Below are 27,372 nucleotides of genomic sequence, written 5' to 3'. Positions count from 1 at the left end.
TGCTGTAGGATAAGAACTGAGTAATAAGTGTGTTATTAATGTTTTGCATCGTTTCTGAACCTGTCTTTAATCTCCGCACTGATAATCTGTGGATCTTATCCTGTTGAAATGTGTGAAATGTGGCTTCAGGCTAATGGATTTAAATTAGAGAAGAATGCACGTCCTCAGCAGGTCACCTGACTCAGGGCACGTGTTGATGCTGGAATGTGTCCAGATTTCAGAGCCGTGCTGTTAGATATGCCCTTCATTGGGCATCATTTCATTTTAGTGATTAACTTGTTTGCTTTATTTCAGTTACACTGCTGAGAGCATTCAGCTAAATTCCTGCTTTATCAGAATGAGGATACACATCTGTTTAACCCTCCTGTTTTTCAAGGATTCAAGAAGATTTTATTGTCATTCGCATCACATGTGTACATGAGGTGGAACGAAATTGTGATCTCACGATCCAGTTTATACCCAAGAGCTGTTGTTAAAATAGATATATAGATAAAATAAGATAACAAAATGAAATAATACAATAAAAGAGAATATACAAAATAGATAAAGATAAATACCCCTTAAAAAATAAAAATAAATAAAGAGAGTATGTTCATTTGTCAGGAACAGCAATGGTGTTCCCAGGTCAGTTAGACCAGGTGCATGTATAATTATCCAAAAGATGCCTGAAACCCCCCAAAAATCCTAATAAACAGTGTGAATATTTCATTACTAACAATATTTAGTGCAATGGTGTTCCTTAACTCTAACAGGTAATGGTTCAGTTAGGCTAATTTACTCGTTTTACATAAAGAAAATACATGTTAAGGACATTTTTTTAACATTTCCCTACGTTATTACTTTTGAAAGACCAACATATAAAACACATTAGTTTTAGATAACATTAAAACATAACAAACATTGCAGTTTTGTTGTAGTTTTAGTTTTTGCAGGGGGTGTTCGCAAATATGTAAGATGAACTATTTTCACTAATTTCACTACTTAGTTAGATAGATTTAAGTGGTTGAATAATGTCCATGTGGTGTGACTGGATTAAACTCAGTCAGCAGCAGCATCCCGTCCCCGATGGGAGGAGTTAAAGAGTCTGATGGCTCTCGGAATGAAGGATCTTCTGAGTCTGTCTGTTGTGCAGCTCTGTGACAGCAGTCTGCCACTGAACACACTCCTCTGCTTCATGATGGTGGTGTGAAGTGGGGGACTATCATTGTTCATGATAGAAAGCAGTTTATCCAAAGTCCTTCTCTCATTAAGGCAAGCAGAAGAAGTTTCATACTGAAAAAATACTTTTATCGATTTTTCCTAGATCTTCAAACTTTAATACAGGTCAATTTGACCCCATAACATACCAGGAGCATTAACTTATCTATATGTTTTAATAATTAAATAAGGTGCATGCAGATTTAAAGGGCCCATATTCTAATATATATATTTTTAATTTATTCATTTCCACACAAGTGTAGTATTCATTTTTCTGGTGTTTTGTGCACAAAAACATGAGTCGGCCTTCAATTTCTCTTTCTTTAGAATATAAAAGTCTGTGTTTGTAACTGTATCTGTATTAAAACATATTTTTGTAGTGTTCTTACTATAGAATATCAGCTAATGCTACATTGACAGTATATTAGGGAGAATGGCGTCCTTATCATTCATATTACGGGCTGTAATAATGCTACTGCACTATGTAGCTTTGTTGGAGCTGATGCACACGATGTATAACCTGAGTCATATTACATTTATATATACAGCTCTGGAAAAAATAAGAGACCACTTAAACATTATAATTTTTTTTGGTTTTACCATATTGAAAATCTTTGGAATATATCCAAGAGGAAGATGGATGATCAAAAGCCATCAAACCAAACTGAACTGCTTGAATTTTTGCACCAGGAGTAAAGGCATAAAGTTATCCAAAAGCAGTGTGTAAGACTGGTGGAGGATAACATGCCAAGATGCATGAAAACTGTGATTAAAACCAGGGTTATTCCACCAAATATTGATTTCTGACCTCTTAAAACTTCATGAATATGAACTTGTTTTCTTTGCATTATTTGAGGTCTGAAAGCTCTGCAAATTCTTTTTGTAGTCTCAGCCATTTCTCATTTTCTGCAAAAAATATATTATTTGGAATTTGGGAGAAATAGTGCCAGTAGTTTATAGAATAAAGAACAGTGTTAATTGTACTCATAGATCTATAAACATATACCTATAAATAGCAAAATCAGAGAAACTGATTCAAAAACTGAAGTGGTCTCTTATTTTTTTCCAGAACTGTATATTCCTGTATTATATAGGGATTTGGTCACTTGTATTTAACTAATCAATTAGGTAATGTTACTGCATGGGTGATTATGTTTCAGCTGGCAACAAGTTATTTAACCCTAACTGATGCAGGGAGTAGCTTCTCATTTGTTAAATGCTAGTGCTAGTGATAGTGGGAGTTTTAATGAATGGGTTGAGTAATTGGGGAAAAAATGGGATTGAAAAAAATAACCCTTCTGAACTTTATTTATTAAGGACTAAACTAACTCAGTTAAACTGTTTCCTGTTCCAGCAGCAGTTGATCTGTACAGTGACACTTCTTCCTCCTCCATATCGACCCCTCTGCAGCAGGAAGTGTAGCACTCTGAATGTGTTAGTGACTGCAGATTGGTGATCAGCAGCTGTCCAGTGTTCACTCTGTGTTTAGGAGGCTCTGTGAACCACGCCCCTCCAGTAGTAAGGGAGCTTGTGCTAAAGAATGTGCTAAAGGGGGCGGAGGCTGCAGGACAACTTTAAGACAAGGCCTCAGTGTTTTTCCTGCTCTAACACACCTAATTCACCTTCCCCTTGGCCAATCACTGACCCCGCTTTATCAGATCAGAGTGATAGTAGCGAGAGATAAAGTCAGCAACATGCAAATAAAGCACTTAAGCAGTTATACTGTGTGTTATGAGCGTCCTGACCGATCACATATATGTTTATGTGGAGGTTTGGATAAGTGAAGCAAAGCTTTGAGTTTTATTTGAATTATTTAATTTATTAATTTATTGTCAAATCATGAGATACGTTTATCACATACTATGAATAAATACGGTATGACTACTGTACAACTAGCAGTAAAATAATTTATATAGTATAATATGTTAAATAAAGAATATTTAATCATTAAAATACTGTGGTAAAAAAAGAATAATATATAAGTAGGAAATGATCTGACACACCGTGGAATGTCATGTGATAGCACTTTCAGTGCAGGAAGCCCCATAAGCACACACTACAGGTGCAGTATGGCAGCATTCTTTTTATTTATCATGAAATATGCCAAAAATCATGGGCCAAAACAATACAAAGTCATTTCTAAAGCTTTGTCACTCCAGCAAACAACAGTGAGAGCTATCATTCACAAACAGAGAAAACATGGAACACTGGTGAACCTTCCCACCCAGCAGTGGCCGGCTGACCAAAATTACTCCAAAAGGGCATAAACAACTCATCCAGGAGGTCACAAAATAACCCAGAACAACATTTAAAGAACAACAGGTCTCCATGGGAGAGTTCCAAGGCAAAAAAACACTACATTCTGCATCTTACATTAAAAAAAAAAACATTTTGATGATCCCCATCCCCTTTGGATACATATTGCTTGGATTGATGTGACCAAAGTGGAACTTTTTGAAAGCTTTGTGTCCTGTTACATCTGGCGTAACATTTAAAAGGTGTTTTTTATATTTACTCAGGTTATTTTGTTTGATAATTGGAAAAATATCAGTATGACAAAAAAGCAAAAACAAAAGAAATCTGTAGGGGGGCAAATTCTTTTTCACACCACTGTATATGTAGGAATTGGATTGGCAGAATTAGAAGTAGAATTAGTCATGGAGCTGAGAGAAAGCTGTAAAGTTGAGACAGGTGTGAGGAAGAGCAGTAAAAAACACTAATGTTTGCACAAACCTGCTGCTGCTGTGAAGCTTGTATATATTACAGCAGGGGTGTCCAAACCTTTTTTGTTGGGGCCAGATGGAAAATATATTTGAAGTCACGGGCCACAGACTCTATAATAAAACAAATAATGAAATATACCACTTTAAATAATACATTTTCCTGATTACTTTCATTTACACACCATTTTACTTTATCTTTCTTTGACAGTGTTGTGTAAACTAAGATTTTTCAAATTGGTGTTTAATTTCATGTTGTCTCTTAATATTAAACTCCTTAATTACGGCAACTTTTTGGCCCGTTTTTCTGCGCTAGAAATGCGCACCCTCTCCACTTTTAGACTCTTTGGCCTGTTTTTCTGCGCTAAAACTGTGCACTCTCTCCGCTTTTAGACTCTTTCGTCCCGTTTTTCTGCACTAGAAATGCGCACTCCGGTTTATACTCTTTTGTCACGTTTTTCTGCTCTAGAAATGCGCACTCCGGTTTAGACTCTTTTGTCACGTTTTTCTGCACTAGAAATGCGCACTCTCTCCGCTTTTAGACTCTTTCGTCCCGTTTTTCTGCACTAGAAATGCGCACTCCGGTTTATACTCTTTTGTCACGTTTTTCTGCTCTAGAAATGCGCACTCCGGTTTAGACTCTTTTGTCACGTTTTTCTGCACTAGAAATGCGCACTCTCTCCGCTTTTAGATTCTTTGGCCCGTTTTTCTGCTCTAGAAATGCGCACTCCGGTTTAGACTCTTTTGTCACGTTTTTCTGCACTAGAAATGCGCACCCTCTCCGCTTTTAGACTCTTTTGTCCCATTTTTCTGCACTAGAAATGCGCACCCTCTCCGCTTTTAGACTCTTTTGTCCCGTTTTTCTGCGCTAGAAATGCGCACCCTCTCCGCTTTTAGACTCTTTTGTCCCGTTTTTCTGCGCTAGAAATGCGCACCCTCTCCGCTTTTAGACTCTTTTGTCCCATTTTTCTGCACTAGAAATGCGCACCCTCTCCGCTTTTAGACTCTTTTGTCCCATTTTTCTGCACTAGAAATGCGCACCCTCTCCGCTTTTAGACTCTTTCGTCCCGTTTTTCTGCGCTAGAAATGCTCACCCTCTCTGCTTTTAGACTCTTTTGTCCCATTTTTCTGCACTAGAAATGCGCACCCTCTCCGCTTTTAGACTCTTTGCCCCGTTTTTCTGCACTAGAAATGCGCACCCTCTCCGCTTTTAGACTCTTTGCCCCGTTTTTCTGCACTAGAAATGCGCACCCTCTCCGCTTTTAGACTCTTTCGTCCCATTTTTCTGCGCTAGAAATGCGCACCCTCTCCGCTTTTAGACTCTTTGGCCCGTTTCTGACACCTAGCGTTCAAACTTTGAATCTCACATTATAAAAACCTGCTTAACAGCGGGCCAACTTTCATTCTATTTCTAAAATACCTCGCGGGGCGCTCCAAAAAAGGAAACGAGCCGCAAATGGCCCGCCGGCCGTAGTTTGGACACCCCTGTATTACAGGATTAAGGTACACATCTGCAGCTCATTACACACTGTGATGGCACTGTGGGTGGCATGTTGGCTAGTTCATCTACCGGTGCTGGGGTCTTGGGTTCAAGTCGCTATCTGGGTGGAGTTTTTCCATGTTTCCATGTTTCTCGTGTCTATGTGGGTTTCCTCTGATTTGGATCAATCCCATAGTGCCCGATGCAGTTCTCCAGGTAGATGGTTATTTCCGGTTGAGAGTATGCTGTATACGCCATATAAGTGTAATATATTTTTCCTAAAAAACATACAGAACTTCTAAATACCAAAGTTAAAAAGAATCTGTATTTATATGTTTGTATTTCAGCAATTGGATTTGTATGAAAGGTGCTATACAAATAAGCTTGCCTTTCTTTGCCTTGCTGTAGTCTGTATAAAGTGTATTACAGCTTCTGGATTACAGGATCTGCACACTCGAACACCCTGGTTGCTCAATACACACATGTTCTCTTGTTCTCTTCTCAGTGCATGGGATACATTTTTGCAGAACACCACCAGGAACCTCTACACTACAGGGGTTGGACAAAAAAACTGAAACACTTGTCATTTTAGTGTTGGAGGTTTCATGGCTAAATTGGAGCAGCCTGGTGGCCAATCTTCATTAATTGCACATTACACCAGTAAGAGCAGAGTGTGAAGGTTCAATTAGCAGGGTAAGAGCACAGTTCTGCTCAAAATATTGCAATGCACACAACATTATGGGTGACATACCAGAGTCCAAAAGAGGACAAATTGTTGGTGCACGTCTTGCTGGAGCATCTGTGACCAAGACAGCAAGTCTTTGTGATGCATCAAGAGCCACGGTATCCAGGGTAATGTCAGCATACCATCAAGAAGAACCAGCCACATCCAACAGGATTAACTGTGGATGCTGTAAGAGGAAGCTGTCTGAAAGGAATGTTTGGGTGCTAACCCGGATTGTATAAAAAAAAACATAAAACCACGGCTGATCAAATCACGGTAGAATTCAATGTACACCTCAACTCTCCTGTTTCCACCAGAACTGTCCGTCACCACAATAAATTATTGTGGTCTAAAACCAGGTGTTTCAGTTTCATTGTCCAACCCCTGTACGTTACACACTACTTCTGTATGTGTAGCTTCATCAATTGGAACAGGAGTTCCTGGTAACCTTTATCCTTCTTTTAAATAACATTGCAATCCAACACTTTCTTCTGGGTACAACTATTTTTGCAGCCATTTTTTTGATGAACATGCAGCACTGGTTCCCTGCTGGCCAGTGTAATCTGTAGACGAGTCCTGGAGCTGTGATAGATTGTGTGTGATAGTGGCTCTGTGCTGTTTAGTGCTGCTGTTTGTTGTGCAATCTGAGGGCAAATCAGGGTGGTGGTTTATTTCTCTGAAGTTGTGATGAAGAGCTGATGATGTCTTTCCAACACTTCAAAAATTAGCTAATTAAGATGTGCAGACTATGTGTGTGTGTCTGTGTGTGTGTGTGTGTGTGTGTGTGTGTTTGTGTGTGTGTTTTCGATTAGCAGTTCATTTATTTAGCTCAGTTTACACAGGAAAAGTCAGTGCACATTTTGGTTGTGCCATTAGACCTTTATATATGGGGCCTGCACTGTTATTCTGGATATGGTAAATTTCCTTAAATCAGTTGAAGTAATTTGTTGCCTCAAACTCCGGTGTAAAATGTAATTTTGGTGTAGTAAAACATGATAGAGAACTAACCTTTGTTGAATAGCCCACCTCTGCTCTCCCGCAGCTTTCTGAGATCCAGTCATTTTTTTTACAGTTTCTCCAAACCTGCTTTAAATTGGATAATATGGGGCATATTCTTGCCCCTACAGATAAATTGCTTTTTACACTGCTATCCAGCCTCAAACACCTCATTGGAAGAATCTGGAGAGCCCCGACATTTAAAACGATAAATAACTTAAATAATAAATCTAAAGATTATGTTACGCTACAGCAATTTATTTGCAGGGGCAAATTATGCCCCATATCATCCATTCTAAAGCCTGTTTGAAGAAACTTAAAAAAAATTACTGGATCTCAGAAAGCTGCGGGAGAGTGGAGGTGGGCTATTCAACAAAGGATAGCACTCTTTATCATGTTTTACTACACCATGCACTTTTGGAGTTATTTCACTCCTGGGAAGGTTCACCAGTGTTCCATGTTTTCTCCAATAGTGAATAATAGCTCTCACTGCGGTTCTCTGGAGTCTCAAAGCTTTAGAAATGACTTTGTAACCTTTTCCAGACTGATAGATTAATGGCTGTTTTCTGAATCTGATCTGATCTGATTTTGAATTCCTTCAGATAAAATGGGCATTTGTTGGTTTTTGAGAACTTTTATCTGCTTCATGTTGTCGGACAGGTTCTATTTATGTGATTTCTTGATTCTACAGGTCTGGCAGTAATCAGGTCTGGTTGTGGTTAGTATAGTAGTGAAACTGAACTTAGCTTTCCAAAAAATGTGGTTAATCACAGTTAATTCATTTCTTCTCTTAATAAATGAAATCATCATCTGAAAACTGCTTTTTAAATTTATTCAGGTTATCTTTGTCTGATAGAAAAGTTTATGTAGGTATGATAAAAAAAAAAGCAAAAACAAAAGAAGGGGACAAAAACTTCTTCACGGCAATGTATATTGTTCAGCCTTATTTATTTCTTCAACAAACAGAATTAGCTAACTAATTGGCAAAAACTAAGCAGAAAATTAAAATAAATTGTATGAAATAGATATGAAGGAGCCACCAGTTTCCACAAATTTGATTGTTATTGTTTTCTTCTCTCTCTAGTTGTGTACGAGCATCGATCCAGGCTGGAGAAATCTCTGCAGAAGGAACGTCTGGAGCACAAGAAAGCCAAAGAAGGCAAGTATAATATTTTATAATATCTTACTACTATTCTTAAAGCTACATACAATAATTATACATACGATTAACAGACTGTTGTTCTGTGTCTGTTTCTTTGTATACTTTATTATTATCCTCCTTCTTTCACCCTGTGCTTCAATATTCAGAACCCCACAGAGAGAGAGACTACCACAGAGTAGCTATTATTATTATTTGGGTGGTGTCATTACTATTCTCAGCACTGCAGTCAGTGATTAGCACTGATTAGCATAGTTTTGGTGTATGAGGTTGTTTTGTGTATTGTGCTGATGGTACAGTCAGTGGATCAGATACAGCAGTGCTGCTGGAGTTTTTAAACACTGTGTTTAATCACCCATTGTCCTCCACTCTATTAGGTTGTTTTCAAACCAGCACTATTTGGTCCGGTTATAATGGTCTTTGGTTCTTTTGTTGTACCCTTAATGCAGTTTGATTGAGCAGGAGTGAAAACAGGAATCGCACTCGGGTGCAGATAAAAACAACCTGACCGAGACCAGCTCGTGGTGGTGATCTCGGTCTGGTCTCAAACGAACTCTGAAGCGGTTCCCTGGTGGTGAGAATGTGATCCAATTTTGATCCGACCCATCAGATATACTCCTTTTATTTGAGCTAAACTGCTAATAAGGCGCAGTTTAATCTAATATATTAGACAGATAACACGGTACCACTTTAAAATAAGACTACCTTTATAAAGGGTTTATAAATGGTTTACAATTTAAATTTATTAATGGTTACTAATTAGGTTGTAAATGCCTTAAAAATCATTAAAAATCAGTAATAATATATATGTAGAAAGGGCAAAAATATAGATGGCTGTGGGACACTATTTGGCAAACAACAGGTCATTGTTGCCCTTTCTACGTATGTGTTATAACTGATAATTAATGCTTTTTAAGGCATTTGCAACCTTATTAGTAACCATTAATAAACTAATTGTAAACCATTTATAAACCCTTTATAAAGGTAGTCTTATTTTAAAATGGTACCGATAACACTAATTACCACAGCTATGAACAAACGCTGTCTCTACCCCTGCTCCATGCTGTTTACACATGTGTTATGTGCTGCATTCACTGCTCACAGTCGCTCTACTCTGTTAACAACATGTACATCTGCACTTCACATCCTATTAAATACACTGTTTAAAAGCACAGCAGAGACTTTGTAGCATTCTGTGTTAAAGCAGCTTCACACTGCACAGATATACAGATATACACACTGAAACACAGAATCTTCTCACTATATTTACTTTCTTGCTCCCACGCCAGACAGCTCTGACCAATCAGAGGAGATGATGTGCTCGCATAGTTTATTGGTGCACAGTTTGGTGCATTTAGGTTTATGCCTGTGTGAAACCAAACCAAACAAAGGGAGAAAATGCTGTCAGTAAACTAATTTATTACCTCATCCAGAACATAGAAAACATACTACAGGAGTGAAAACGCCTCTAGACTCATACCTATAGCTGCTCCACTTTGTAGATAAGGTAAAGTCAGAGACATAAGCTTTGAATCTGTTGCTGCACAGTTTACAGTGTTCGTTATCCTCTAGTCCTTCATCAGTGATCACGAGATGTTGCACACAGGATGCTGTTGGCTGGATATTTCTTGTTGGAGGACTATTCTCAGTCCAGCAGTGACACTGATGTGTTTAGTACCTTTTCACAGTGGCCAAAAAATAAAATTTTCACCTATTTTGAGGGTCCTTCTGTTCCCTGGTGGATAATGGCTCATGTGAAAGTAGATACTTTGGCTCCAAAAATCTATCCATTTTTTTTACTATTTGGTAAATTAAATAACCTCTTATTGATGATGTATTTTGATCATTTTTTTAAATTGACTACTTATCTATAAGCAGGCTAAATTTTTTATTGAGCTACCTTTAATTATTTGAGTTTTATTAAAGATTAACCAAAAAGTGGCAAAAATGTCTCTAAGTGTCCCAAACTGTATCCAAATAGCACTAAAGTTTCCCAATGGCCAAAAACTTTTCCATATTGCAACAAACCTCTGTAAATGACGCAAAAGTAAAAAGAAAATAATAATAGAACATATTTTATATCTGTTTTGCTAGTATTGACCCACGCCCTTGATTGGGCAGAGAAGAAGAAAGAGGGGGAGCGAACTCAGAGTATTTGGGATGGAGTTCGGGGCAGCTTCGCTGTAAAGCGTGAAGCCGAAGCCCCCCCTCTCATGAAGAGAAACATGAGAAGAGAATAAAATTAAAGAAGGAGGAAGATGGGGAGGAGGTGGGTGCGAGGTTTGTTCAATGAGTAGGTAGAGAGGAAGTGACTGTTTAAATAGGGATGGAAGTGGGAGGAGTGAGGGCGTGGCTCACTCCCAAAACTTAGTTATGACACATAACTCCACTTATATATATATATGACACTAGTGCCTAGTGTCCCCCGTCATATCAGATCGATTTCACCACAAAAACAATATTTATTTGTTTACAATTATTCAAAATGTCTGCCGAGTCGATTTCCATTCCCCCGGTGGAATAGCCACTAAGGGGATTACAGAAAGGGGTTAAAAACTCCAGCAGCACTGCTGTATCTAATCCGCTTGTACAAGCACAAATAAAAGCTGCTCCTTGGTGTTTTTTTTTTATCCTTTTGGGTCCTGAGCATTAAAGAACAGGCTGAAAAGAGGATACTAATAAAGGATGCAGAGAAACAGTTTGAAGGTCTAGTAGAAACAGGATTAGCATGTGATTGACAGCTGCTGTGTGCTTATTCTGTACATAAATTGCCAAAATAAACATCAGGTGATAATTCCGTGTATGCCTGGGGTGATCCCGGATATTCCTGATGAGTTTTCTGATGTATTTGTGTGTGAAGTTGTTCTGTTCTGCTGTTTCAGATTACCTGGTCTATAAACTCGAGGCCCAGCAGTCCTTAAACAAGGAGAAGGTGAGGCTAGTAATGAGAGGAAGTGTGTGTGTGTGTGTTTTTTCTGCTGAAACCGCAGCAGCTGGGTTGTTGATGTGTGTGTACACAATGCATGGGCACGTGTGTGTGTGTGTGTGTGTTTATGTCTATATTGGCCTGAGGGCAGCACATCCGGTTCATTCAGCTGTGTGAAAAATAAATAGGACACTTAAAAACCTTTTTAAAAACATATTTAAATAAATGATCACAATAATTACATTATTACTTATCATACAAAACTTGGACATGACCTCATTATTGCCCATTTTTTGTTAACTCAGAAAGTAACAAGAATGATTCATTGTGTATGAATTTACAGTGGTTTTATTATAATGGTGTTTTATTTGTTTAAGATACCGGTATTTAAGCATTTCAACATTCCAGTTTTAATTTCTAAACATTTTTAATAATTTCGTGCTCTTTATAAGTGTATTTTAACTGCATTAATATCGATTATTATCGCCTTTGAATTATCATTATATCAGTGGCATAAATATCCTTAAAATTAAATAAACATAGTTTATTGCAATTATTAAAAATTATTGTTTTTACATCAATGCCATATTTTTCGCATTATAAGACACACCAGATTATAAGGCACACTATCAATAAATGTCTATTTTCATAAATAAGGCACACTATGCGACACTAGTAAGGAATGGAGGTGTCGCCTGTAAGTCACCTGTAAAGCTAATACAAAAAATATGTAAAGCTAAATATTTTCACAGACGTTCCCCTGAGAAAAGAATCCTGTCCAGTTTGGTCTTTAGGCAAACTTCAGAAGCGCCTCTCTTCTTCAGCTGAAGTATCTTCTATAGGTCTTCTGCTGTTACACTTTGGTTCTATCTCATCTCTTTCATGGTGGCTTTTTGAGTGATCTTAAGAGGACGCCTATTCCTGGGGCCATTAGCTACAGCTCTGATTTCCCTTCCTTTGTAGACAGTTATGGTTAGCAGGGCACAGTAAACACCCAGGCCTTTAGCAGTTTCTTCTATAGTAGTAGTCTATACTACATTTTCTGAGCTCTTCTGAGAGATGTGTGCATAAAAACATGTTTGGATACCTTATTTAACAACCTTCCTAGAGTAAAACAGGCTTTATTTACATGTATTTAAAGGACAAAGCACATGATCTCACCTTCTTAACTAAAACGCCCGTTAACAATTTGTTCTTGGGAAGGTAATAAACATGTAGTGTTAACATTTAACACTTTTCCAGATTTCCTTTTTAACTCACATTTGTGTTTGTTCAATTCCCTAAATTGTTACGCTAACACTGAAAGGAGTTAAAAATAAATTAGAAGAAGATTAGTCAATTAATATGACTATTTATTACTGAATTACTATTAAGGGGAGGTTAGCGGGTGTTTTTGATTCCTTGCTTACATCCTGTATTTTTTCCATTATATGGGAATTCTAATCCTGGATTGCCAGCACTTTGTCACACTTCATAGTACAGTAGAGGGTAACTTGCTCTTATAACCTACAACACATTCACTACCCTTGTAAAAGAAAAGTGTATTAAGCATATTTTTTAAAAGTATACTTAAATGAAAAAAGTATATACTTTTTAAAATTAAAATATGTACTTAAATACATACGAAATGTACTATTTTGGAACAATTTATGGCAACTTCATTATTTTTTTTAGTTGTAATTAAGCAATATTTAAATACAATGTGAAAGCAATAATTGTGTTTTTTTCATATAATTTCTGTTAAAAATGTTTAACTTTTTTTAAAGTGTTGATTTAACTCCAATCTGTGTAGAGCTACAGCATTTAAACCCTAGGAAATGGTTAAATCAACTCTGTGGGAGTTAATTCAACACTTGACTTTTTGCTGTGTGACTCCTGTTTGATCATCTACATTGAGAAAAGAGTTAAAACAGTAAATGTAAATTTTCCTGCAGATGTTGTGCTGCGTCTGTGAGTGTGTGTGATGTGAGGTATGCACACACACTCTCTCCTGCAGGCATGGGCATGTCTGTGTATTCAGCTTTATGGAGTTTCAGGGCCTGTGACTCTACATGGCCTGTGATTGGCTTTTATAAAGGAGCACAATGGTGTGTTTATCAGCTTGTTTTTGTTGATGTTTCTCCACAGCAAGATGCCAGCAGCAGGTTCGGCTCTCTGCATTCACAGCACCAGATGCTGAAGGTCAGTGTGGCACTTTTAAACCCTGTGTTTTTTATTCTTTCTGAGTACTTTTGGTTAAAAATGACTATAATTGCAGATTAAGGGTTGAGAACATGATGTGCCTGAAACTGAAATCTGTAGTGACCAGACAGGGTACATTCAATCTGAGCTAAATACCTGTAACAGGTGTAGCTGGAGTCCCAAAAACACATTTTTTTAAAAGCCATAAATGACTATAGTATTATATTTTAAATTTGGGATGCACTAGGCTGCTCCCTGTTTCAGCTGCATATACAGTATGCTCATTAAAAATGAATGTATTTTAGTACAATGTAAATATATTAAAGATAAAACTTAGTTGGACGTTTGTCTGGAGTTCTCTTGATGCTCTGCACAATTTGGCAATTTGTAGGTCCCTAGAAAGTCAAGGAGCCATGGTAAACGACTTCTATGAAAGTCAAGGGCCACATGTCAGAGGCCCTCGTTATCAAGGGCCATCTAATGGTATGTCCTGCTCTTCTCTAAGGCCCCCTGGTTGGGGCTCTCATAACCAGGGCCCTATAAAATATGCCCCCCTCTTTTCATAGGACCGCTAATAGCCAGAAGTCAAAGTCAGAGCAGTGCTGCAACGCCTTATCCATTTTCATAAAGAGCCCAAAAGCATGGCTAGGGCACCCACAAGGTTGGCTAGTGCCCCCAAAAGCATGGCTAGGGCCCCCAAGAGCCCCTATGGTCTAAGTCCTTAATAGTCAGAGGATTCTTAAAATGGAGGGCCCTCAGAAATACAAATATACTGTATCATAAATGTTGATAGGTATCGCAAAATGTTTTGGGCCAGGGCCCCCCCTGACCTCAAGGGCCCCTGGGCGCTGGCCCCACTGGCCCGGTCAGTAATCCACCAATGATACTAGGCTACATACGTTCGCTATGTTCTTGATGGAGTGTGTGGGGCGTGAGGTGTGCAGGTTTGATGGATAACAGTTTAAACCAATAGGGAGTCGGAATGGTATATGTTTATACTTCTCTACATCCAATCACAATCAGATTCACTTTATCTGGATGGAGAGATTTATCTGGATAGGGGGTTTATTGAACGATGAGAAGCCGGAATGAAAACGAGCTGAAATAAAATAGCAGTAATGAAGTTATTTTTAAATGTAAGGAGGAGAAAGTTCAGATAACTGTGTGAAAAATAATAATTACTGCAGTAAATTATAGATAACCAACATTTCAAAGTATTCATACCTTTATTTCTTTAGCAGCTCTGTTCATAAATGGGGTAAATGTTTGCTGTGTCTCTGCAGTCGCAACATGAGGATCTGAAGAAGCAGTTCTATGAGCTGCAGGAGCAGCACCAGGCTCAGGGTGATGACCACAGTAAGGTTGTGGACCAGCACCGCCAGAGATACGATCAGCTCCAGCAGGCCAAAGAGCACGAGATCTCCAAACTGAAAGGTGCAGCATTCATCTAATCCTGTTTACCTGAGTTTATTACTGTGCTGCCATCTAGTGGCTATGAACTGTTCTTGCCTGGCCACTTTATTGAAAACACCTACCAACCTTGTGCTTCCAGTCATTGGCCTAATTGTTTCTAATAAACTGGCCAGTGAGTTCATGCAGAAATGTCTCTCTGTCCTGTAGAAAGTGTTTATAATCTGCGGGAGGAGAACAGGCAGCTGAGGAAGGCCCATCAGGAGATTCATGTGCAGCTTCAGGATACACGGGTAAGGCCCAGAGGGATTGTGGGTAATGTAGTTTATCAGATTGGGTTTCAACAGAATGATTCACAATGATTCAATGGGTCCTATTATAGCGCAAGGCCCATCACAATGCTCATTGCTATCTTACACCCTTAACATCGTCAACAGTCTAATTTTATGGCTTGAGTTTAGGAATATATCTACACTGATGAGTGTGGTGGTCTGGAAGTGAGGTGTGTACAAGTAAATTTCTGGCGTGTGTCTTTGATGGTGGAAAACACAGGTGCGCCACTGACTGATTAAAACCCTGACATCAGTCAATCATCAGAGTCCATTCCTATAGGTGCTCCCAGTGCACGTATACCCCCTGCTCATTAAACAAAATCACACAAACCCAACTTTTGACTCAACAATAAACAGAATAAAGAATAAAATTATATTACTGTTCCATTAAATGAGCTGCTGGTGTATCTTCACAGTGTGAATGAGCAGGTCAGTATCCTCTGCTGAGAAACACAAAAGTGCTGCGCTGTTAAAATACGAACGTGCCAAAGTCAGAGCTCACCTGCCTCTTAAAGGGAATGATAACTGACACACTGATTGTTTTTCATTTCAAATTACACCAAAAACACACCCATGATTAATTAAGAGAATAAGTACATGCCTTTTGTGCGTTTAGAGCCACGCATGGTGTATTTTTTGTGCCCTCACAATACCAAAGACACACTGACGCCCTAAATCCAGCTGCATGACTGGATTGGAGTAAAATAGACAGATATATAATTGGAAAAAAAAGAATAAGAACCAAGTAATTTTTTTTGTATTTCCAGCCAATTTTGCAATTCCAGTCCCAAAGTTGTAACATTTAAATTAAATGTTTATCTTACATAATTGTTAAATTGCGCACGCCCGCAATGCAATGATAGTAATATATTGAAGAATGTCTTGTGAAGCCCTACGCCTTACCACACTTTAATTATTATCAAAGACCTTCATTAGGAACCTCTACAACTCTTTAAATGTTGAGATGTCTGGCATGTTACCTTATACTTTACTGTATGTTTAGATTAGTTTAATAAAAAACTAAAAAAGTCTAAATGTTTAACCTAGTCATTGTTCCACATTTCCTTCTGAGTATAACTATTTTTTTGCAGCTATTTTTTGTGTGTGTATATAACAGAACAATAAAATACTGCTTATAAATCTGATAAAAAAATCCTAAAAACATTTATACGTAGAGATTCATCCATAACTTTCTTTGGTTTTCATTGGTGTTGTTTTCTCTCATTTCTGTCATTTTAATGTTTCCATATGTATCTTTATTCATTTCACGCTGACATATCCTTGCTGATGAATCAAAACCTTGTATCTCCATCGTTTTTTAAATATATATACAGTTCTAAAATGATGTAATAAAACTAAAACTGTAATAAAAGTAAAAGTAATCACTAAAATATTCAAATAAATTAGAATTCCACTCATGTAAAGCTGCTGTTTTAGAGATACGAGGCTTTGTTTCATCAGTAACGATATTAAAACCATAATGTGCTGTTATGTAATGTTCAGAATGTGTGTGTGTGTGTGTGTGTGTGAGAGAGAGCTCTATGTGCTAACTGCACTTGAGATGAGGTGATGCTTTAATCAGAAGCTGCTAAATGTTGAGCTTTGCCTGTGATGACCCCCCCCCCCCCCCCCCCCGGCCCCCCTTTAGCTGCAGCACAAGGATTTAAAAGCAGCCCACGATCAGCTTGTGTTGACTCTGGAGGACCACAAGAGTGCGCTAGCAGCGGCCCAGGTCAGGGCGTGTGTGTGTGTGTGCATGCTGCTGTGCTCTGAGCTGTGACCGCTCTCCTGCACGTTATCTACTGATGCATGTACTGAACAATACACACCTACAGCTCTCATTCGTTCTGCTCTATCTATCTATCTATCTATCTATCTATCTATCTATCTATCTATCTATCTATCTATCTATCTATCTATCTATCCTCTCTGTCTTTCAGTCTTTCTCTTTTCTGTCTCTTTCTCTTTCTTTCTCTCTTTCTCTATTGATCTCTCTCTATTAATCTATTATTATATTCTCTCTGTCTCTCAGTCTGTTGTATTTCTTTCTCTTCTTTCTCTCTTTCTATCTCTCACTCCAGTTTTGTGCCCAGTTTAATGATTGTCAGGATAGTCAGGTTTTCTGATGGTCTGTAGTTCTTGTCGTGTGCATGTTCATGCATGATCCGTCTGTACAGAATGCTCTAATTCTTAAACAGCTTCCTCTTGACTATATTATATGTATCTGTCTGGTGTGATGCATGATGCTGTGGCTGACTCTTCCTCCTCTGGTCTGACGTGCTAATCTTGGTTTTCTTGGCTACTAACTTTCCATAAATGTCCGTCATTAATGTGATCATGTGTATCCATTGTCTAATCACCGCATCCCTTATTATTATGAGTAATTATTGTTTTTTTTTTATTAAAACATTATTTACAACTCAGTTTTACAGATTTGTGTTCATATATATTGTATTTGATGTCATTGATATGGATCTAAGTGTGTATTCTTCAACAGCACACAGTAATTTGCCCCTAATTCTCTAGGTGTGTGAAAGTATCAGAGTTTAAGGTGTAGCTGTGTGGGTTGTAGGTCCAGGTGGATGAGTATAAGCAGCTGAAGGAGACTCTGAAGGAGAAGCCCCCTGCAGCCGGTCTGCAGGTTCAACCAGCTCATATCAAACAGCCTGAGGAGCATCAGGACACGCAGTCACGGGTACCATCACTACACACCTAATACACCATCATATAACTTCATTTATTCCCCAGAAAGATGTTCACTATTTAGTGGTGAACTGACTGAGGGATATTCCTTTTGGATAGTTTTCATCTTTAGGTTTATCTTAACTGGTTAACTTAGATGCCCTGCTTTGTGGAATACATATCCCAGCATCCACTTTTAAAACCTTGCATCATCCAGAGAACACCATCAACATTCACTCAACATTCTTCAAAAAAAACAAGAAAAAAAAAACAACAAAACCCAAAAATCTTCAGCAAGCATCAACACATTTCAACACTCTCTAACTGAACATGAACAAAATCCATCTTTCCACAGCAAACGCACAATAAAATTTAACAATTTCCAGAAAACTATAAAAAAGAGCATTCTACAACCAACACCAGCAAACCCCAAATTTTTCAACAAACACAATCAAAATCTATAATTCAGCAATCGCTGAAAAACAAGCATTTCCCATCAAAACCCAATTATCCCATAGACTTTATTAATATGAAGACAGGACACTGACCGATGTGTGAATGGTGTTTCATGGTAATCATGGCATCTGTTCAAGGATTTTTTTTTTTCCAACAAAAAGAGCCAATCGGCTTGATGCTTATGGAGAGAGAGGAGGAGAGTCAGCATGCTGGTAGGGAAGCTCTTCTTTGCTGTGGAGATCTGTGCAAGCGCAGTAACCATAACAAGCCGAGTTTTCTATAAGGACTTTGCCTCTTTCCAGCAAACACTAACAAAATCAATATTGTTTAAACACCAGCAAACTGTAACGCCAGGTAGAGAGGAGTGACGCGAGCCGAGTTAAAAATACAAACAGGTTTATTAGCAGGAAGGCTAACAGATACTGCTAACAGAATAGCCAGGCAAACAATGATCTCACCGATAACAGAAGACGTAGTCAAAAATACAGTCCGAGTTCGAAACCGAGAAACAGTCCATCCATACATCAAATCCAGTAAGGGCAAAACAAAAGACATAAACCGATAATCCGAAAACAGGGTCGTAACGAGAAAGGCAAACACAGTACACAAAACGAAAGGTTGTTATTGACGTCATAATCAGGGGAATTCTGGGAAATGGAGTCTGGTAGTGTGGAAGGAGAACAAGGCTGCATGACACAAACAATAATACACCAAAAAAATCTGAATTCTCTAATATAAAGTTCAACATTCTCCAATAAATCCCTGCATATTCCACTAAAACCAACTCCAACAAATACCAAACATTTTCCAAACACAACCCTGTACCCTCCAACTTCAACAAATTCCAAACCTTTAAAAAACAATTCAGTACTCTCTAACAATCACCAAAAATTGAACAATTCTGCAACTTCCTTTTAAATTTTTTTTTAATAAATATGCTTTTTAGAGTAACTTAGTGTTGATTCGATTTCACCAGCAAACAATAATACACCAAAAAAAAATCAGAATTCTTCAATATACACCAATAACGTCCCACATTCTCCAATAAATCCCTGCATTCTCCACCTGAACCCTCCAGCAAACCCAATTGTCTTCAACAGAACCCATCATTATTCTACAATCATTCACCAGCAAACACCAACATTCTCCAACTCCAACAAGTACAAACCCTTTCCTACAAAATTCAGTACTCTCCAGCAGTCACCAAACACCATAAAACTAGACATTCTCCAACACCAGTAACCTTAGTATTCTCCAACAATCACAAAAAAAAACAGCAATCACCAACAAAACCTAAAACTTCCTAATGAACACAGAATTCTCCAAGACTATTCTCTTCCAACAAACCCAGCATCATCATCATACTCACCTGCAAAACCTGCAGAACTATCTTTAACAGACATCTAACCTGCTGACTCTTTTTTTCCCTCAGCTGGAGCATCAGGAGAACAGTCCAGTAAAGGCAGAACTTGATGCAGTACAGGAGGAGGAGGAGAGGAGGCGGGATCAGATAGATCAGGACCTTCACAAACCTGAAGAGCCTGAACACCAAGACCCTGAAGCAGAACAGAACCAGCCTGATGAGAACGCCATAGATCTGCAGCAGCATGCAGTACATCTGGTGAGATCACCAACCATTCTGTCACTGATATCATATTAACAACATATACTGATTGTACTATATGGGACTATACGACTGTAATATTTTGTTTGTCCGTTTGTCCACAGGTCCGTCCCACTCAGAAGTCTCTGTTGGAGCAGCAGCAGGAGCAGCAGCGTCTGGCTTTGCGGCTGGCCGGCGAGCGGCGGCAGCTCCACCAGCGGCAGGAGGAGCTCCAGCGGCAGCAGCTCCAGCAGCAGAGAGAGAGAGAGGAGAGGGTGAAGCAGGAGAAGGAGAGAGAGGAACGGCAGCACAGGGAGGCTGATCTCAGAGAACAGCGGCTACGGGAGGAACAGCTCAGGTTGATATGTGATGCTGAGCGTTTTATTTACATGAATTTATGAAAGTAAAATGTGAAATTGTACCTAAACCTGCTTTTTAGCGGTTAGCTCTTCCTGACGGCTCTCCCCCAAACTCCATGCCAGCCCTGTATGCAGCAGCGCTCTTATCTTATGAGGTTTGAAGTGTGAGCTGGACACTGCTGTTAAAAAAATGCTAACATTAGAAAAAAAACACAATATTGTTTTTTTTTTTTTTTCATTATAAATTATTCAGTCTCTTCACTTTTTCACCAAAATGATTATGTTTTTTGCTGTTCTACTGTGTTATCTACTGGGCAATAAAAAGTAGTGCAGAACTACCACTTGGTTCAAATCAGAAATGAGGATTAAGTGGGATAAAGTGATTATTTCCTAAATAAGTTTTTAGAGCAACTTAGTGTTGATTATCAATATTAGAAGGGCTGCATACAGAAACAACATACCAATAGTGGTCAGGCAGTCCAGGGTCGCACACAGAAAATCCAAAATACAGGGAGTAGGCAAAGGCGAAGTCAAAAATAAAAAAAGGTAAAACAAGGTAATCAATAGACAAAAGAACAAAAGGCAAAAGATTAGTCAAAAAATAAAGTAGATCGATAACAGATGGCAAAACAAGAAACGCATTGTATAAGAGCTACAAACTAGAACCAAAACTTGGTAAGGAACAAACAGTAATAAGGGGTATATATACACATATATGTAAACAGGTGGGAGCAATCAGTAGCTGGGTGAGTGGGAATGCCGTAGCATCACGTGATCAGTGGAGTGTGAGAGTTCCTGTGAATGCTGGGAATTGGAGTCCTGAGTGAGCAATTTCAGAGTCTGGAGTACAGGACTGACAGATGCCAGATACTTATGTTATCCATACGTCTGATTTCAGGAAGAAGGAACACTATGAAAACTTAGATGCTGCTGCTGTCCAGGATGAGGACGATGCACGGGTTGATCTTGAGGACGGTGAGAAACTATTGTTAATCAAACTGTCTGATGGATTAAACTGGCTTTTAGACTTAGTCAGTAAGTGTAAGTATGAGGAAGAGCTTAAATTGTGCCAACAACAGCATTCAAGTTCATGTTAATGTGCATTAATGCGATAGAGCAGTGTAAATACAGCGTTAGTATTACTTACTATTACTGAGTAACACGTTAATGAATCACTGTGGTTCTGATATATAATTTCATTTTTCTGCAGAGAATAATCTGCATCAAGATGAAGAGCCCAGGCATGAGGAGGAGCAGCAGCTCCATCATGAAGAGGTAATTATCTCCCTGCATTAGATTTCTGACTGAAGCATCTTTATAGCTTCTTCTAGTCCGCTGTGTTATACTGTAATTAAACAGCTCTCTGTTACTCCACTCAGCAACCCATCGAGGCCGAGATCGACCCAGCCGACGACCCCAACAACCAGGGAGAGGATGAGTTTGAGGAGGCGGAGCAACAGGTTCATGAGGAGGAGGAGCATGAGGAGCCTGTGCTTCCAGGCCACGCTGATACACATTTACACGCAGGCAATCAGCAGCATCCCCCTGCAGACGAGCAGCTGGTGGTGAGTCTGAACTAACGCTCAGCTAAACAATAGGAAGTTCTGATTCCTGTTTATTTTATCTACCAGCCAACCTTTAATTTAATTTAGAAGTACACTACAGGTCATATATTTTATTTTTTCCCTTTATATTTGCCATTTAAGCTCTTCAGATCAGGACTTCAGTCAAAAGTCAAAAACTGAACGAAAACTAAACTGAAAAAAGTAATAAAAAAATGTATATTGTTTAAAAAAAATAGGGGGTAGCAGTTCATTGGTTAACAGTAGGTTAATAGCTGTTTAATCACTAAAAGAACAAAGGAAAATAATGTTAAAAATATTTTAAAATAGTAAGTAATGTAACTAATATAAGATGATCAAATTAAGCTTAATTCATTAGAGATGAAAAAAGGTCAAAATAAAAGGGAAAAATGATTAAAATAAATAAAATAAAAATAAATTAAAAAAAAATCTGACGAAAAAGTGAATTAATGCTTAGACTAAGTACTGACAAAAATGATAAAAAAATAAAAGCTGTATTAGTAAATACAACTAGAATAAATCATAAGTATAAAAGTTTTTATGCATATTAAAAAAAAAAAATAAAAAGTATTTTTTTATCAAATGGATGAAACAAAATGCACAAGGTAAAACAGTTATAGTTAAAGTAGTTAAAGTTGGGATGGGAATCCAATATAAATAACTTGGCCCTGTTCAATTAAAACATAAACTAATGAGCTAAAACATTATGACCCATCAAAGAAGAAGTGAATAACATGGATTTTGGTGAAACAGCAGCTGAAATGTGAAGAACAGCAAAAGTAGAAACATCTGCAGTTCATCAGGGAGGTGGTCATAATGTTTATTTTAGGCTGTACCTTTAGGATTTTTGAAAAAAGTCCTTTTCCAAAAATCATATTTAAAATCTAGAAAATCTTTCTTCTGTAAATTGAATCTGAACATGATGATGATGGATGTTTGTAGATGGCAGGAAATCCCGATCAGCAGGAGGACAACCTGGAGGAGCAGTATCAGGAGGAGGGAGATGAAGAGGTCAGTCTCTCTCTGTCTGTATCTGTTACACACACACACACACAGACGCACTTTCACATGTGTCACAAGTGTTGCTTTAAGTATTAAAGTCATCTGTTGTTCTGCCAGGTTCAGGATGACCTGCCTGAAGAGCAGAAGCCAGAAGAAGCAGGAGAAGAACCAGATCCTTACAATGAGGAGAATGGAGAGCAGGTACATCCATAGAGAATGTGCAATTCATTAATTGCACATTACACCAGTAAGAGCAGAGTGTGAAGGTTCGATTAGCAGGGAAAGAGCACAGTTTCACTCTAAATATTGCAATGCACACAACATTATGGGTGACATACCAGAGTTCAAAAGAGAACAAATTGTTGGTGCACGTCTTGCTGGAGCATCTGTGACCAAGACAGCAAGTCTTTGTGATGTATCAAGAATCACGGTATCCAGGGTAATGTCAGCATACACCAAGAAGCACAAACCACATCCAACAGGATTAACTGTGGACGCTGTAAGAGGAAGCTGTCTGAAAGGGATGTTCGGGTGCTAACCCGGATTGTATCCAAAAAACATAAAACCACGGCTGATCAAATCACAGCAGAATTCAATGTACACCTCAACTCTCCTGTTTCCACCAGAACTGTCCGTCACCACAATAAATTATTGTGGTCTAAAACCAGGTGTTTCAGTTTCATTGTCCAACCCCTTTATATATGTGCAGTGTGAAGCTGCTTTAACACAGTACACTGAAAAATTTGCCGCTGTGCTTTTAAACACAGTGTTTTTAATGAGAGGTGTGGCACAGATGTGTTAAACGGAGTGACTCGGCTGGGAGCAGTGAACGCTGCACAGACTAATGCATTACCATTAGTGTGTGAACAGCATGGAGCAGCAGAGACAGCGTTTGTTCATAGCAGTATATTATCTGGCTAATACAATATCAGGTTAAACTGCACCTTATCAGCAGTTTAGCTAAATAATTAAAAAAAAAGTTTTTTTTTGATAGCTGGGTCAGATCAAGAGCAGATCACGTTCTCAACGCTAGCAAAAAAAATGTAAAAAAAAAAAAGATTACGGCAGAAGTTGGGGTCAAACTTGGTGGCGTAATTATCTTGCGTTAAAAAAAACGACAATGCTTTACTGATTTTTTTTTTTACTGAATTGCATGTGTTAATGTTTTAAAGTTAAAAAGCCCTATATAGGAGACATTAACACATGCCCGATGTTATTTTCATGAGATTCTTGGACACCTAAATATGTCTGTAATATGAGATGTATATATTAAAATCATTTTTATATTAGCTAAACATGTAGCAAAAAAATTGTGTAAAATTAATGAATGGTCATTAATGTCATATATTGTGAGGAATAGGTTTGTAATAATTATATTGACATGTAGTGTATAATGCATGCTTAATAGCAATTGACAAACTAAAAAAAAAAGAAAAAAAAATTGTTTCAGACCAACAAACCCCCCCCCCTATACAGAGCATTTTAAACCTAGTATTGCAAAAAATATTAGTTTAGTTATATTTTTGTTGTTTTTTGTTTGTTCAGATGTTCTGCAGGTTCTGAGATGTTTTAATAGGCAAAGACTGGAGAGACAGGATGGAGGGAATGAGGATAAGATCCAGAGGGAAAGAGGAGGGGTGTAGACAGGCCAGCAGGTGGAGAAGTGCTCAGCAGGAGGTTTAGTGATTAATCAGTATTTCTGGTAGAAGTGCGAGAGTGTAATTTACCCCCGCTGATGCTGAAATTAACCTGCCGACTCGCTCACCATCATTCCTCTGTGAAGATTAATAATAACGGGTGAATTTTCATCCCTGAACCCTATTTCAGAGCTGAATCTCACACTGCTGCTCCTTTATATTCTGCTGATCTTTTCTCATACACTCTGCTCATTTCCAGAAATCAAATACGATCCTGAATATGACTGAGCGCTCATGCAGTGAGGCGGAGGAGGATTCTGGATTTTTACTATTTATTAAATAATTAAGCAATAATACAGTTGAGGTTCTTGCTTTAACATGTAATATTGGCACTGCTGTGATGTGGTCGAAGGCATGAGGCTGCAGACCAAGTATAGAGTAGATTTTGAGGTTAACAGGATGAGAAAATGTGATCGGTTTGGTTATAAACACTCCACGCAAGTTAAAATAGCTTATAGTAGTTATAATAGTTTGTAGCTGTGCTGTAAGCGCTGCATTATCGACCATTTTAGTAAAAATTGTGAAAATATTAGTGTACTTTAAATAAACTTAAGTGCTTTACTCACCCAAATATACAGATTACTAAAAGAAAGGATTGATTCAGTAAAAATAAATTAAGTAAAGTTCACTAAAAGAAAGGATTGAAGTTCAGTTCACTTATTTACTCTATGTAATATTTAAGTCTTGAAACTTGAAACTTTGAAAAAAGTTACTTAAATTTATCTGAAATAAAATTTACTTAAAAAAAGCAATTGCAGAAAATTGCAAAACTTTTTTAAAGTAAATTTTACGCTACATTCTTTCAGTGATTGCATTTGGTTTGTATTTGGCTTGTAAGCGCTGCATCGTTGCTAGGTTTCCTGTATGTGGCGGAGTAATACATGGAGAGCTTCAGTTACAAAGTCAAGTCAAAGTGTTTTTTATTGTCATTTCAGCTATATACAGAGTACACAGTGAAACGAAACAACGTTCCTCCAAGGACCATGGTGCACATAAACACAGTGTAGACAGAACAATAGTGCAACAGTACAAAAGTGCAGACAGACAATACAACACAATACAGACAAAGAATAATAAATAACAAGACAGTGTGCAAATTTTGCAGTGTGCAAAAAAGACCAGGTGAGGTAGTAATTACTCTATTACACAGTGTGCAATAGAGTCCAGTGAGGTAGTAGGGTTTTTAGTGCTTTCCATTTTCTGGGGTAAGTGGGGTAAGAGTGTGTTTGCATGTACAGAAAACCATCAGTTCAGTCTCTGCAGTTAAGGAGTCTGATGGCTTGGGGGTAGAAGCTGTTGCAGAATCTGGTCGTGCTGGACCGGATGCTGCGGTACCTTCTTCCCAAAGGCAGGAGGGAGAACAGTTCGTGTGAGGGATGGGTGGGGTCATTCAGTGCATGTGGGGTCATACAGTGCATGATCGGCTAATAAAGTCACTCATAAAACTCCTCTTAGCCAATCACATTGCAGGGTCTGAACTAACTGTGGTATAATAAATATTCTAGTGTTTTATCCTGGATGTTCTGCTGCTATGAGTGATATAATGTGAGCAGTCCTGTGTGTGAGCTGCTGGTGTAACTATAGACAGACACAGTTGGCTGAATGGGAGAGTGGTTGCAGTGTTCTCTGTGGTGTCTGGTTTCTGCCATCTCACCCCATCACTTCACTCACCGCTCCACACTGCAGAACCATTTCTCATCTTCAGAAGCTCTTTGGGGCTTCCCTGTTATAGTAGATGTTTAAAACATTAAGCTGGTTATTTAGTCTATTTTCATGCCTTCCACCTGTATTGGCTTGGGAATACAGTACTGTGCAAATGTTTTAGGCACCTGTGGGAATTTCAGTAAAGAAAAAGCTTCTTATTTTGGCAGTAAGTGTTTATTATCTCAGTAAAACACATTACAGCATTAAAATAAATACAAACAGCAATTTTACAAAAAGCAGTGCTTTTACAGCCCTGATTTCCTTAAAACATCTCCTAATATCTCCTCATCATCTGAGTTTAATAGAGTTATCTCTAGTTCTCATCCTATTAATCAACACCTGGTTTGGTAAACTGGTAAATTTGGTAATCAGGTGAGCTGCTGATGGAAATGAACATAATATACACATGCTGGCTGAGGAGCATCCAGGAGAAATCTGGAGAAACTACACTTTGTTCTTTAGCTTGGCTCACAGGATATCACATACTTAGTTAAAATGAGAATTCCTTGTTACGTTTTACTGTATGTATGTTTATTTGCATCTTTTCAAATCATATGTGGTGCTTTTGTCAGGTAAAATCACTCATATTACTGATATAAATGGATTAGTGTAATTTGCTTTGGTGCCTAAAACTTTTGCACAGTACTGTATATCTATAGTCATGGGTGTGGTGGTTTGGAAATGAGATGTGTTCAGATATTGCTATTTTGGCAACAGAAATCACAGGTGCAACACTGACTGAATACAACCTAGACAGCAGTCAACAGTAAGATGTTCATTGCTGTCTTGACAGTGAATTGTCAACATAGGCGCATCCCCAATGCTCATACACTTCTGGTTGTTATGCACACATGGAGACGCAGCAGTGCACAAACCCATAGTGCATGCAAGTTGGCAGCTATTTAAACTTTTACATCAACAGTAAACAGAATGACCGAGCAGGACAGTTTCCTCTGCTAAGCAGTGTTGAGCACGTTCAGCTAGCCGTGCCATTGAAATAGCAATCTTCCAAAGTCAGAGCGCCCCTGGCTCTTAAAGGGAACGGCAAGTGACACGCTGAATGGTTTATTTCTCGTTACGCCCAAAAACACACCCATGATTAATTAGTAAAATTATTACATGCCTTTTGCGCCTTTCGAGCCATGCAAGATGTACTTGTAG

The 27,372-nt window shown here is 38.3% G+C and overlaps 1 protein-coding gene across 2 annotated transcripts in view; it reads left to right on the top strand.

Annotated features, from left to right (window-relative positions):
• golim4a (golgi integral membrane protein 4a) overlaps positions 1 to 27,372 on the top strand; it is a 38,834-nt gene that overhangs the window by 5,422 nt on the left and 6,040 nt on the right. The window contains exons 2-15 of one of the 2 annotated variants that reach the window (XM_049483327.1): positions 8,202 to 8,276; positions 11,159 to 11,208; positions 13,330 to 13,383; positions 14,667 to 14,817; positions 15,004 to 15,086; positions 16,774 to 16,857; positions 17,698 to 17,820; positions 19,696 to 19,884; positions 19,992 to 20,224; positions 21,124 to 21,200; positions 21,436 to 21,500; positions 21,605 to 21,790; positions 22,751 to 22,819; positions 22,928 to 23,011. In XM_049483327.1, the coding sequence (XP_049339284.1) occupies positions 8,202 to 8,276; positions 11,159 to 11,208; positions 13,330 to 13,383; positions 14,667 to 14,817; positions 15,004 to 15,086; positions 16,774 to 16,857; positions 17,698 to 17,820; positions 19,696 to 19,884; positions 19,992 to 20,224; positions 21,124 to 21,200; positions 21,436 to 21,500; positions 21,605 to 21,790; positions 22,751 to 22,819; positions 22,928 to 23,011 (1,523 nt within the window). The remainder of the gene's footprint in view (positions 1 to 8,201; positions 8,277 to 11,158; positions 11,209 to 13,329; positions 13,384 to 14,666; positions 14,818 to 15,003; positions 15,087 to 16,773; positions 16,858 to 17,697; positions 17,821 to 19,695; positions 19,885 to 19,991; positions 20,225 to 21,123; positions 21,201 to 21,435; positions 21,501 to 21,604; positions 21,791 to 22,750; positions 22,820 to 22,927; positions 23,012 to 27,372) is intronic. The other variant, XM_049483328.1, reaches the window with a different exon arrangement.

This window comes from Astyanax mexicanus, chromosome 9, assembly GCF_023375975.1.
Source record: "Astyanax mexicanus isolate ESR-SI-001 chromosome 9, AstMex3_surface, whole genome shotgun sequence".
NCBI classification, from domain to species: domain Eukaryota; kingdom Metazoa; phylum Chordata; class Actinopteri; order Characiformes; family Acestrorhamphidae; genus Astyanax; species Astyanax mexicanus.
This window is presented reverse-complemented; position numbering and strand designations above follow the sequence as displayed.